The sequence below is a fragment of the Pygocentrus nattereri genome, chromosome 17 (assembly GCF_015220715.1).
Source record: "Pygocentrus nattereri isolate fPygNat1 chromosome 17, fPygNat1.pri, whole genome shotgun sequence".
Lineage (NCBI taxonomy): Eukaryota > Metazoa > Chordata > Actinopteri > Characiformes > Serrasalmidae > Pygocentrus > Pygocentrus nattereri.
Window position 1 is genome coordinate 40,910,984 of NC_051227.1, and position 11,397 is coordinate 40,922,380.

The following is an 11,397-nucleotide window of genomic DNA, read 5'->3' on the forward strand; positions in this document are numbered from 1 at the left end:
ACACATTTAGAGGAATGGCTGAAGAGTCTAGTGTAGTGTTTCTCAACCCCGGTCCTGGAGGCCCACTGTCCTGCACTTTTTAGTGTTTTCTCTGCTCCCAACACACCTGATCCTGACGCTTTTAGAGGATGCGAGGAAGGCAAAAACAGAGTGACCGGGCAAGAGTAAATCACAGACTGGCTAAAAGAGATAAATGGATGCAAGACAGTCTCATGGGTAACAGGAAACCACAAATCTGCCAACAGAGTGTAGATGGCAACATGTAACCTTGTCAGTGTCATTCCTGTCTCACAGAGTTTTGTGGTTTTTGCAGATTCCAAGTCATCCAACCTCCATGCTGTTTCAGGCTTACAGGCAAAAACATAATCTCATGAAGTAAAAGTTTGGTCAGTGTTTTCTATTCTAATTCCAAATAAGCCTTGAAGGTTTGAAATCTCCTGTTATAAAATAATGTAATATTACTGTACCTTGCAAGTCGACATGGTACTTTCTCTTCTGATGTTGTCTTTGCGTCAGAATCCAACGCTGTTTCGCGTGCACACACGTCACGCAGCCATGTGGACGCTACAGATAAATACTGGCCTGTGTATCCTTCAGCTCATCAACAAATGTGTAGAGCTGTCCATGAGAGGGGCTCACAGCGTGACCTGTATATAACAGTGATGTAAAACTAATACTGCTGCTTTGAATCACAAACCCAGAGACTACAACACTGTATTTGAAATTGTTGTGGCCAGTTTAGTTTAGACTTAGGCTTCAGGTTTTACTGTGTTATATGAGGAATATGTTTACATGGGTGAGACAGTTGACAAACATGAGTAACAATGTCAACAATTTGAAAAATGGCCGAGCACATTCCTCACAGGCACGGAGGAAAAAGGAAGATATAGGTCTAATTCTTTCCATTATGTTGTTGACAGACTGGCATGTGTTATTTCAGGGCTTTAGGTTTTCCACAACACCTACTGGTGATACATGCTGTAGGTAAGACGAGGTCAGTCCAGTGTGACTGTTTCCACGTTCAGATACCGGTTCATGGGAAACCAACATATGACATGTTGAATTGCACAACCTTTCCAGACCTGATAATCTACTATCACACCTGCATATTCTTTCAGAACATGGCGGTTTAGTGGAGATATTTGGTTGTTAAATTGAGATAATCCGCTTTATTTATTTAGCTTTCAGATACAGTAGTGGAACATGCTGTTTTTTGTAAAATATAACATTGTAACACTAAACTAGTAACTAGCCAACACAAGGACACTATTACCATTCCTTTATTTACACACATCCACTTCCAAACCATTGCTACGTCATCTTGTCCTTGTGAAAAGACTGATAATGTTGTAAAAAAAGGTAAAAAAGAGGATGAGATAAAGAGGTGGGTATAAGGAAGGATCAGGATTGCGCAGTTGTTTTTGGTCCTGTAGTGTTCGTGGGAGTCAGAAGAAACAGAGAAGACTGTAAACTTTTGATTGACAACAATGCAGAGCTTTGCTGCTCTGGGTGTCATTATAGGCTCGTTCTTAGCTCTGACTGAGGGTGACGTGGTGTCTAACTTTCAAAATGAGCCTGACTGCATAAAGTTCTTCTACGAAGGCAAAGTACCACAATGGGGCTCGACTACATCTGGTGCTGTCCGGCTCTGTCAGCGCTTCCAGAACACGTATCACTTTGCTACGCTGTACGACACGTACAACCGCATTGCTGTGTACTCTGCTTACATCTTTGGGCCCAGCAATGGGGGAGGCAGGGAGACTCGTTGGTTTGTGGAGCCCCAGGTGAGTGCTGATGGCTGAGAAATCACTGATTACTTGATATTTGATAGCATATTTGTGTTATTACCATGCTGCTTTCTCCTAAACTGGCTTTGCTATAGATGCAATTGCTTTACCTTTCCCTTAATAATGCAAGCCGTTAAAAGCTTATTTTTTCTAGCTGGTGAATCAAAACTGGGGAGGTGAGATGAAGGAAGGCTCCGTGCTGGAGAAGGAACACCCTGGTGTCTATCAGGGTGACAGGCAGGCTCTGAATGAAGACTACACTAAGTCAGGGTTTGATCGTGGCCACCTTAATCCCAATGGGCACCATGCAGGTAGGCAGTGATCACTGCCAATATTCTCAGACTCCTCATACTTTATTATTTATACACTCAAGCTATTTTAATTGTTGACCTTCTAGAAGGGCCAAAGACTTTTTAAAAGTAGCTTATTCATGAAAATGTTAAAGTAAGCTATAATTATAACTTTGGACTGAATTCATGTGTGTAACCAATTGAATTCACCCATCTACACTCACCGGCCACTTTATTAGGTATTGCTAGTAAAGGGCTGCACCCCCTTTTGCCTTCAGAACTGCTTTAATTCTTCGTGACACACTTTCAACAAGGTGTTGGAAACGTTCCTCAGAGATTTTGGTTGGTGATTTGAGTTCCTGTTGCCTTTCTATTTTCTATGTTTCATTTTCTATTGTTTAGTGGATTATTTCAGTCTCGTTGTTTATAAAGACTAGAAACAAACCAGTTAGAGCTTGGCATCTATCTTTTACAACTGCTTATTTCACCCATTGTAAATAACTTCCTTCAGCAGAATTATATTTCAGGTACTGCAGTTTTCTTACTTTGAAATCCATAATTCCTGGCTTAAAGAATTTTTTTTGCCATATTTCAATCACTGAGATGTAAACAAAGCCATTCAGAGAGGTTTGATGTGAAATGGTTCATCACAGAGATCACCAGTAGTGGTGATAGAAACCAGGGGTCACAATGTCTACAGTGCAAAGATAGCACTTTTATTTGCTATCCACGACCACGAGTGAACCTATACTTTTCAGATGCAATGTTAATTTTTGGTAAACTAGCGGTAACATGAAAAAATTGGTTTTCAGTGGGGAACTATTTTGCCTCAGAACACCCTGCAGGTATCCCTCCACTATGATTATTTATTAAAAAATACATTTCCAGCCAAAATCTTCTAAAAATGATCATAAAGCAATTCCACAGGCCTCAGACAAAATACTCATACTAATTTTGTGTATATTTGTTACTGTGAGGGAGCTTATAGAGTCACTAAACTTCTCAGATGTCTGGTTCCTATCACCATAACTGTGAACAATTCTGAGTAAGTTTCTCTAGAATTAAGCATTTCACAAACCACTCGGAAACGCTTTTGTTTATATCTTAATTATTTAATTAAGCAGGAATGTTGTAAAAAAATCAGTGCAGTTCCCCTTTAAATGGCAAGTCAAAGGGTACTGGCACCAGTTTCTTTATCTTTGTTTACAATAAAGAAGTCGATACTTAAATAATTTATTCTGTGTCTCATTATTGTGTTCTGTCACCTCTAGTCCCGAGTCGTAATGCCACATTCACCCTCACTAACGTGGTGCCCCAGAACCCAAAACTGAACCAGAATGCCTGGGCAAATCATGAGTCCAATCTGGCTAGGATATTCAAAGCTCAGTGTGACAAGGCCTACGTGTTGGTTGGTGCCATCCCATCTGCTGGCAACTGGATCATCAAGAACAATGTCAAACGGGTCAATATCCCAGAGTACATGTGGAACGCTTACTGCTGCGTCAATTCCAACGGCATTCCTGTTCGCAGTGGAGCAGCGATCGCCCTCAACACTGACCAGAACTCAGTTGAGGAATACACACTGAGTGAGATTGTCGAGTTCCTCCAGAGGTTCTCCAATACACCAGTAGGAGAGCTGTTCTACAATCAGTGCCAGTAACAGACTGTAATGTTACTACTTAATCTCAATGTAGCTAATCTTATAAACACTGTAATGCAGCATGTTCATTTAAAAATGCATTTCACAGTTTAAATGCTGCTCTGATGCATGTCGGAAATTCATTAAAAAGCATATCTAACCACTAGTGTGGGTATTTTTGTAATGTGGCAAAACCACATTATTCGATCTCTGTATCTTGTTTGAAAATGATGCATTTTAGCATCGAGGGGCAAGCAAAGGTAGCCAGCTGTCTAGGGCCCCCATGAGCCAAGGACCCCATGAAAATACAAATGAAATATACTGTATGTGATGATGCTAAATAGCTGGTCATGCTTAGAATGGACTATTCCATATTGTTATGTGATGGTGCAACGGCATGAAGACAAACTGGTATGAACAAGGTAATTATACTGTAACGTACACTGTAGAGAAGAGGTTAGCCTTATAGGTCAGCATAATAATGCCATTAATGTTAGCATCGATAGCTGCAGTGTTGGGGAAATTACTTAAAGTAGTTCTTTACAAGTTACTAATGCCTTCTGTTGACTTCGAAAAGAAGTTTAATGAACGCGCGTCTTCCCACCAAGCGAGTCTGAAATAGTCTTCACAGTCATCAAACTTATATTCCCTCCAGTAAAAGCACCCCACCAGTTATTTCTTTGACTCAATGACCCTAAAAGGCCCCCCTACTTGATGGCCGGCTGCCTCTACCTTTGTAATTAAAATAGAGGTGTTGAGGTCCACCCAGGAATTTACAGTCTCCCCGTTGCTGGATTTGGAGGTATAGATAACCAGATGTCAAGATAAGCTAACCATTTTGAGTCGTTACATGACAAAGGACCGCTCTCCAAAGACCCCACACATCACCCAAGAAAAGACATACAAAATGCAAATGATATTAACCCAAATGGCAAAACAGAAAGGAACAGAAGTTACAAAGTTAATAAAAGCAAATAAAATAAAATAAAGTCAAATAATATTTAACACTCCCCCCTCTTGACCGTACAGAAGTGTGGTCAACATAGGTTAATTATTCATGTACCCGTCTGGACATCAGATATAGGCATTTTAACTTAAATGTAATCGTTTGTCACCACAGAAATATCTCTTATTATGGTAAGTTCTACATCTGTTTGTGTTATATGCACATGTTGCATATTCCTAGCTGTATAGCTACAACATCGTATCATGGAATAAATTATTAGCACAATAACACAAAATGTGACAAAGATCAGTAAAATTTCATGACAGTACAGCCACCATGAACCCAACCACACACTCAGCCATTCTCCCCTGTTTTGATCCATTTGGGTAACATGATTACGTAGATCCTTTAGATCATTAATATACCCATTAAAATCTGCAGTGGGATCAATAACATCAGAGCAGCATTCAGGGCCAACTATCACACAAACACCTCCCTGTTGAGCCAAAACATAATCCAATGCAAATTTATTTTGTAAAATCATGATTCTATGAGACTGAAGGGTGTTAGAAATAATACCTAAAGAGTGAGCAGTGTCATTTCCTAACCTCTCAGTTGCATGAGATAATTCCCTTATTTGATCTAAAGCAATCATGACTCCATAATTTGGAATGAGTGCACCTAAAATACATGACTAGTTTGAGTGCAAGTAAACTGTTTGATGTATAGATTTGACAAGAGAAAATGTTGCATCGATGTCCAATAAAGAAGAGTTAATGTTGTGTCTCTGAAATTTTTGCAGCATAAGCTGAAATTCTTTATGAGGAGGCAAAAGACCTACTGTACCATTCTTATGTAGCTGGACGTTATCTGGTACCAAATATTTACAACCCCAATTCCAGTGAAGTTGGGACGTTGTGTAAAACATAAATAAGAACAGAATACGATGATTTGCAAATCCCTTTCAACTTATATTCAATTGAATCCACTACAAAGACGAGATATTTAATGTTCAAACGGATGAACTTTATTGTTTTTTTGCAAATATTCACTCATTTTGAATTTGATGCCTGCAACACGTTCCAAAGAAGTATGGACAGGGGCAACAAAAGACTGGGAAAGTTGAGGAATGCTCAAAAAACACCTGTTTGGAATATTCCACAGGTGAGCAGGTTGATTGGAAACAGGTGAGTGTCCTGATTGGGTATAAAGGGAGCATCCCTGAAAGGCTCAGTCGCTCACAAGCAAGGACGGGCGAGGTTCACCACTTAGTGAACAACTGCGTGAGCAAATAGTCCAACAGTTTAAGAGCAAAGTTTCTCAACGTGCAACTGCAAGGAATTTAGGGATTTCATCATCTACAGTCCATAATATCATCAAAAGATCCAGAGAATCTGGAGAAATCTCTGCAGGTAAGCAGCGAGGCAGAAAACCACCACTGAATGCCCGTGACCTTCGACCCCTCAGGCGGCACTGCATTAAAAACCCACATCATTCTGTAACGGATATTCCCACGTGGGCTCACGAACACTTCGGAAAACCACTGTCAGTGAACTCAGTTCGTCGCTCCATCTACAAGTGCAGGTTAAAACTCTGCCATGCAAAGCGAAGCCACATATCAACACCACCCAGAAACGCCGCCGGCTTCTCTGGGCCGAGCTCATCTGAGATGGACTGACGCAGAGTGGAAAAGTGTCCTATGGTCTGACGCGTCCACATTTCACACTGTTTCTGGAAATCATGGACGTCGTGTCCTCCGGGCCAAAGAGGAAAAGGACTGTCCGGATTGTTTTCAGTGCAAAGTTCAAAAGCCAGCACCTCTGATGGTGTGGGGGGTGTTAGTGCCCATGGCAGGGGTAACCTGCACATCTGTGAAGGCCCATTAATGCTGAAAGGTCCATACAGGTTTTGGAGCAACATCTGCTGCCATCCAAGCAGCGTCTTTTTCAGGGACGTCCTGCTTATTTCAGCGAGACGATGCCGAGCCACATTCTGCACGTGTTACAACAGCGTGGCTTCGTAGTAAAAGAGTGTGGGTACTAGACTGACCTGCCTGCAGTCCAGACCGTCTCCCATTGAAAATGTGTGGCGCATTATGAAGCTCAAAATACGACAGTGGAGACCCCGGACTGCTGAGCAGCTGAAGCTGTACATCAAGCAGGAATGGGAAAGAATTCCACCTACAAAGCTCCAACAATCAGTGTCCTCAGTTCCCAAACGCTTATTGAGTGTTAAAGGAAAGGTGATGTAACTCAGTGGGAAACACGCCCCTGTCCCAACTTCTCTGGAACGTGTTGCAGGCATCAAATTCAAAATGAGTGAATATTTGCAAAAAACAATAAAGTTTATCCGTTTGAACCTTAAATATCTCGTCTTTGTAGTGTGTTCAATTGAATGTAGGTTGAAAAGGATTTGCAAATCATCGTATTCTGTTTTTATTTATGTTTTACACAACGTCCCAACTTCATTGGAATTGGGGTTGTAGTACTGGCAAATGCTTCAGTGTCCTTGTACCATGTACATATTTGGTCATCACAATTTACTGGCCCACAAGTACTAGGAACGTCTAGAGATATTTCAGACATATCCGCCTCAGATGTATTTTTCAGGACGATACATTGAAATTAAATGATTTCCTTTATTAGCACTATGATTTGAGAAAGAATGTGTGAAATTCTGTGGTTTCATTGCTGGTAATAAATAAGTTAATGAACATAGACCGTTAAATTTAGTGGCTAATTCACTGAAAGCAGTGCTACCATATAACCAACGGATTAATTGGCTGTCAGTAAATGAATTCTGCTGTATCCCTGTACCATATGGCAGAATTCATTTACTGACAGCCAATTAAACCATGGAGCATTCTCATGAATGCAGTCTTGTATTGTTTTTGCTGTAAAATGTAGTCGATTTTGGGATGTATGACTATGACTTAACTGATTAAGCTGTGTCACAATCCCACATAATGCTCTGGGAATTTCCCCTAGAAATGGTGATGTAACAAAGTCTTTCAACACACCAGGGTAATTTAAAAGGAGTTATAATATTTGTAATATTATATGATGGAGCGTATATTTGGTCACAAGTTAGCATGCCAGGTGTACAACACTGAGTGGTCTTTGGCTGGGTTATGTTGTGGCATGAACTGACATTGAAATTTGGAAAATTAGTATGTAACACGGCACATGTATCGCAGTCAGAAATAGCATGTTCAGACCATGCCAGTCCTGCGGATACACTTTCCTAACAAGCCCCAAACATAATGGAAGTTCACACTCTAACATTATATAAAGAATGCATTGGCCTTAACAGCTGTAAGGAATGACCTGATCATGCGAAATTTAGCCAAACGATAGACTAAAACCTTGTTTTAGAAGCTGCACTGAAAACTGTCACTTCATATGGTGAAAAACACTCATCCTGCATTTTACAGTCTTTGAGATTGTGTGCTGAGACCCCTGCAGGACTGAGTCGAGATCTCCATATGACAATGAATTTCATATGTACTTCCTGACCGGCCTGATGCATATTTATATTTCAATTTCTGTTTTACCAGAAACTTATCAGGACCTTACTTATTAACAAAGTGTGATGAGCATGTCCTAATCTTACACCGTAGAATCAATTAGCAGTTTGTTAATTCTGTCCTTTAAGCCTGTTTCAAACACAACCAAATATCTTTAACAGACTTTACCTCTGTCTCAACATAATCTCATCAGTTAAGGATATCTGCTCATATGATTCTACTACTGGCATTTACAGCTAAGGCAAACGGCAGATTCGCCTGACCAAGTTGTAACCTTTAATTAACTGGCATTATTGAACTACCCCATTCTGAGAATCTACATGAGCTGAACCAATAGCCACCATGGTCCTGCATGCAAAAACATGCAGTCATAAACCCATAAAACCAGTGAAGGTACCTGCAGGTTACATAGAACCTTTTACCATGGTTAAAGTTATTAACTAGCTGGTTTCTGATTCAGATTCAGATTCCTTTATTTATCCCAGGGGGAAATTGCAGTTGTTACAGTTGCAGCCATTTATGTAAAAATAAACACTTTACTAATAATTTAAGACAATATAGAGAAATTTACAGTATGTACACCAGATTTAAGTACTTAAGAATATAGTAAGGTGGCGGTGATTGTGATAGTAATATGAAACATCTGGTATAAAGCAGTTACAATTATTTAAATTATTTAAATTAAGTTAGTGTCCCTCTGAGTTTTTGCACACACAGTTGTTATTATTGCACATATGAACAGTTTCGTATTGAGTTTTGTGAATCACACACTGAGGGAGGAGTTATAGAGTTTGATGCCCACAGGTAAGAATGACCTCCTGTGGCGCTCTGTGGTCATTTCGGTAGAGTGAGTCACAAGAGGGGAGCAGGCTATCAGGAGGGGGAGGGGGGATGAGTGGGATGGTCTGCTGAGGACTGGCAGCAGAGGAGTCAGGCTGGGGGGGACAGAGCCTGCCGTGTCAAATCTGTTAAAGAACAGATTTCGCTTGTTGGCCCTGTCCACACTGCCCTCTGCTCCTCTGTTGTTGCTAGACCTGAAGCTGGTGATGGTCCTCATTCCATTCCAGACCTCCATCATGTTGTGCTGCTGGAGTTTCCACTCCAGCTTCCTCCTATATTTGTCCTTCGCCTCCTTGATAGCTGTCCTCAGTTCCCTCTGGATCGTTCTCACCTCCACCCTGTCTCCCGCTCTGAAGGCCCTCTTCTTCTAATGTCCTTTGTTACCCACGGCTTGTTGTTTGGGTAACATTTAACAGTCCTGGTTGGGACAGTGGAGTCCACACAGAAGTTAATGTAGTCCGTGATGCACTCTGTGAGCCTGATGTCCTCTCCGTGTGGCTCACAGAGTGCAGACCAATCAGTAGCCTCAGAGCAATCCTGCAGTGCCTCGTAAGTCTCCCCAGACCATCTACTCACTATCCGCTTGGTCACAGGCTGACTCTTCACCAGCGGCACATAACAGGAGCTGAGGTGAACCAAGTTGTGGTCTGACCTACCCAGAGGGGGAAGGGGGGAGCAGCTGTATGCGTCCTTAACATTAGCATACAGCAGGTCCAGTGTTCTTTCCTCTCTGGTGGGACAGTCCACATACTGCGTGAAGTGTGGTAGTGCCTTGGCCATAGCGACATGGTTAAAGTCACCCGATATGGCGATAAAGGCACTCGGGTGTTGCGTCTGGAGACGTGCTGTTGTTGAATAAATGGCAGAGGGGGGAATGTAGACAGTCACGATGATGGCATGCGATACTTGCATGGTAAATAATATGGCCTGAGTCCAACAGCCAACAGCTCAATGTCCGGGCAACAGGTATGTTCCTTGATGGTAATGTGACCAGGGTTACACCAGCGGTTATTGACTAGCACAGTGAGCCCACCTCCTCTGCGCTTACAGCTCTCGGTGCAGCCCCGGTCGGCCCGAACAGTCTGGAAGCCATTGATGGAAACATGGTCATCCGGGATGTCCTGGTGTAGCCATGTCTCCGAAAAGCACATTAGACTACACTCCCGGTACTCCCTCTGACTCCTGGCTAATGCTGTCAGCTCATCCATCTTATTCGCCACGGGGACACGGGGAGTGAGTGAAAGTAGTGCTTTCACGGCGAAAAAACAGACCAAAACTCTCTCTACTCACATGTTTCGAGAGGGCACAGCTTCCCTAAATTGCCTCATCAAAATAAATAAACTATTAAAAAGGTAAAGAAAAGTTACGAGTAAAAATGAAAGAACATGAACGGGAGCTGCTGTAACAGGCAGCATGCACGTTCGCGCATGCGCACTAAATACTGTACACTTTAATACTGTAAACCTACACAGTAGGTTTTATCTGGCATCTATTGTCCTGCTCATGTATAATTGGCTATAAATATGCTCCCACAGAAGCCATTGTTAATTTAATTGATCCTTCTCTGTGGGAATGGCAGAAAACCAAGATGCTTTTTGGATTAGCTTTACAAGTGTATGTGCCACCTTGGGGATGACCGCCCCACCCACAGAGTTGGACTGAGTTTTCCCTAAGCTCATTTTACTCTTGTCCTTCAACTTTTTCTTACATGTGCAAGGTCCCTTTTCACAAGTTTCCTGAGCACTAACAGCAGCACGTTTGTGATGAGCACATTCTTCTGTTAATTGCTCAATCTTAGAACGCTGTTCTCCTATAAGCAAAGCATGCTGCTCTCTGAAGACCTGAACACACCCCTCAAAATCTTTCTTTTTCACATATTTAGCTAGAAATGTGAAACCTTGCTCCTGACTCCACTCTGAGCTTTCTGGCAGATCAAACCTCTTACACAGTTTAGCCTTTTGTTTTAGACTAAATTTGTCTGGCATGTTTGTTAGGTCTACCTCAAATGCACTCCTGTCTGCATATTGGGTAGATGTGGATTCTCGGCTTCCTTTCTGCATTTTAAGTGCTAATCTTTAAATTTAGACAATTACAAACAAACACAAACACAAAACAATAGAGCTGAACTCCTCTGAACTGAGACAGGACGCCACCTTGTGCTCTGATCAGAAACTGAGGAATTAGGACGCACCTAATTCAAAGCAAACACCGTTGCTTGTGTAAAGACCAGAAAATATTTCTATATATTTCTGTGCCTTTCGTAGATAAAGGAGGAGAAAATCTACAAGAGCAGAATTAAAGAACTAAAACTGTCCCTCGGTAAGAAAGACCTTTCTACCCGACAAAACAGGAATAAGTCCTGCAACCTC

At 41.7% G+C, this 11,397-nt stretch overlaps 1 protein-coding gene across 1 annotated transcript; it reads left to right on the top strand.

Moving 5' to 3' along the window:
• Positions 1-1,404: 1,404 nt before the first annotated feature.
• On the top strand, positions 1,405-3,879 carry si:dkey-243k1.3 (endonuclease domain-containing 1 protein-like). Its single transcript, XM_037546871.1, has 3 exons — positions 1,405-1,784; positions 1,942-2,098; positions 3,349-3,879. The coding sequence occupies exons 1-3, from the start codon at positions 1,488-1,490 to the stop codon at positions 3,735-3,737; spliced, it is 843 nt and encodes a 280-aa protein (XP_037402768.1). The 5' UTR covers positions 1,405-1,487; the 3' UTR covers positions 3,738-3,879.
• The last annotated feature ends 7,518 nt before the right edge of the window (positions 3,880-11,397 follow it).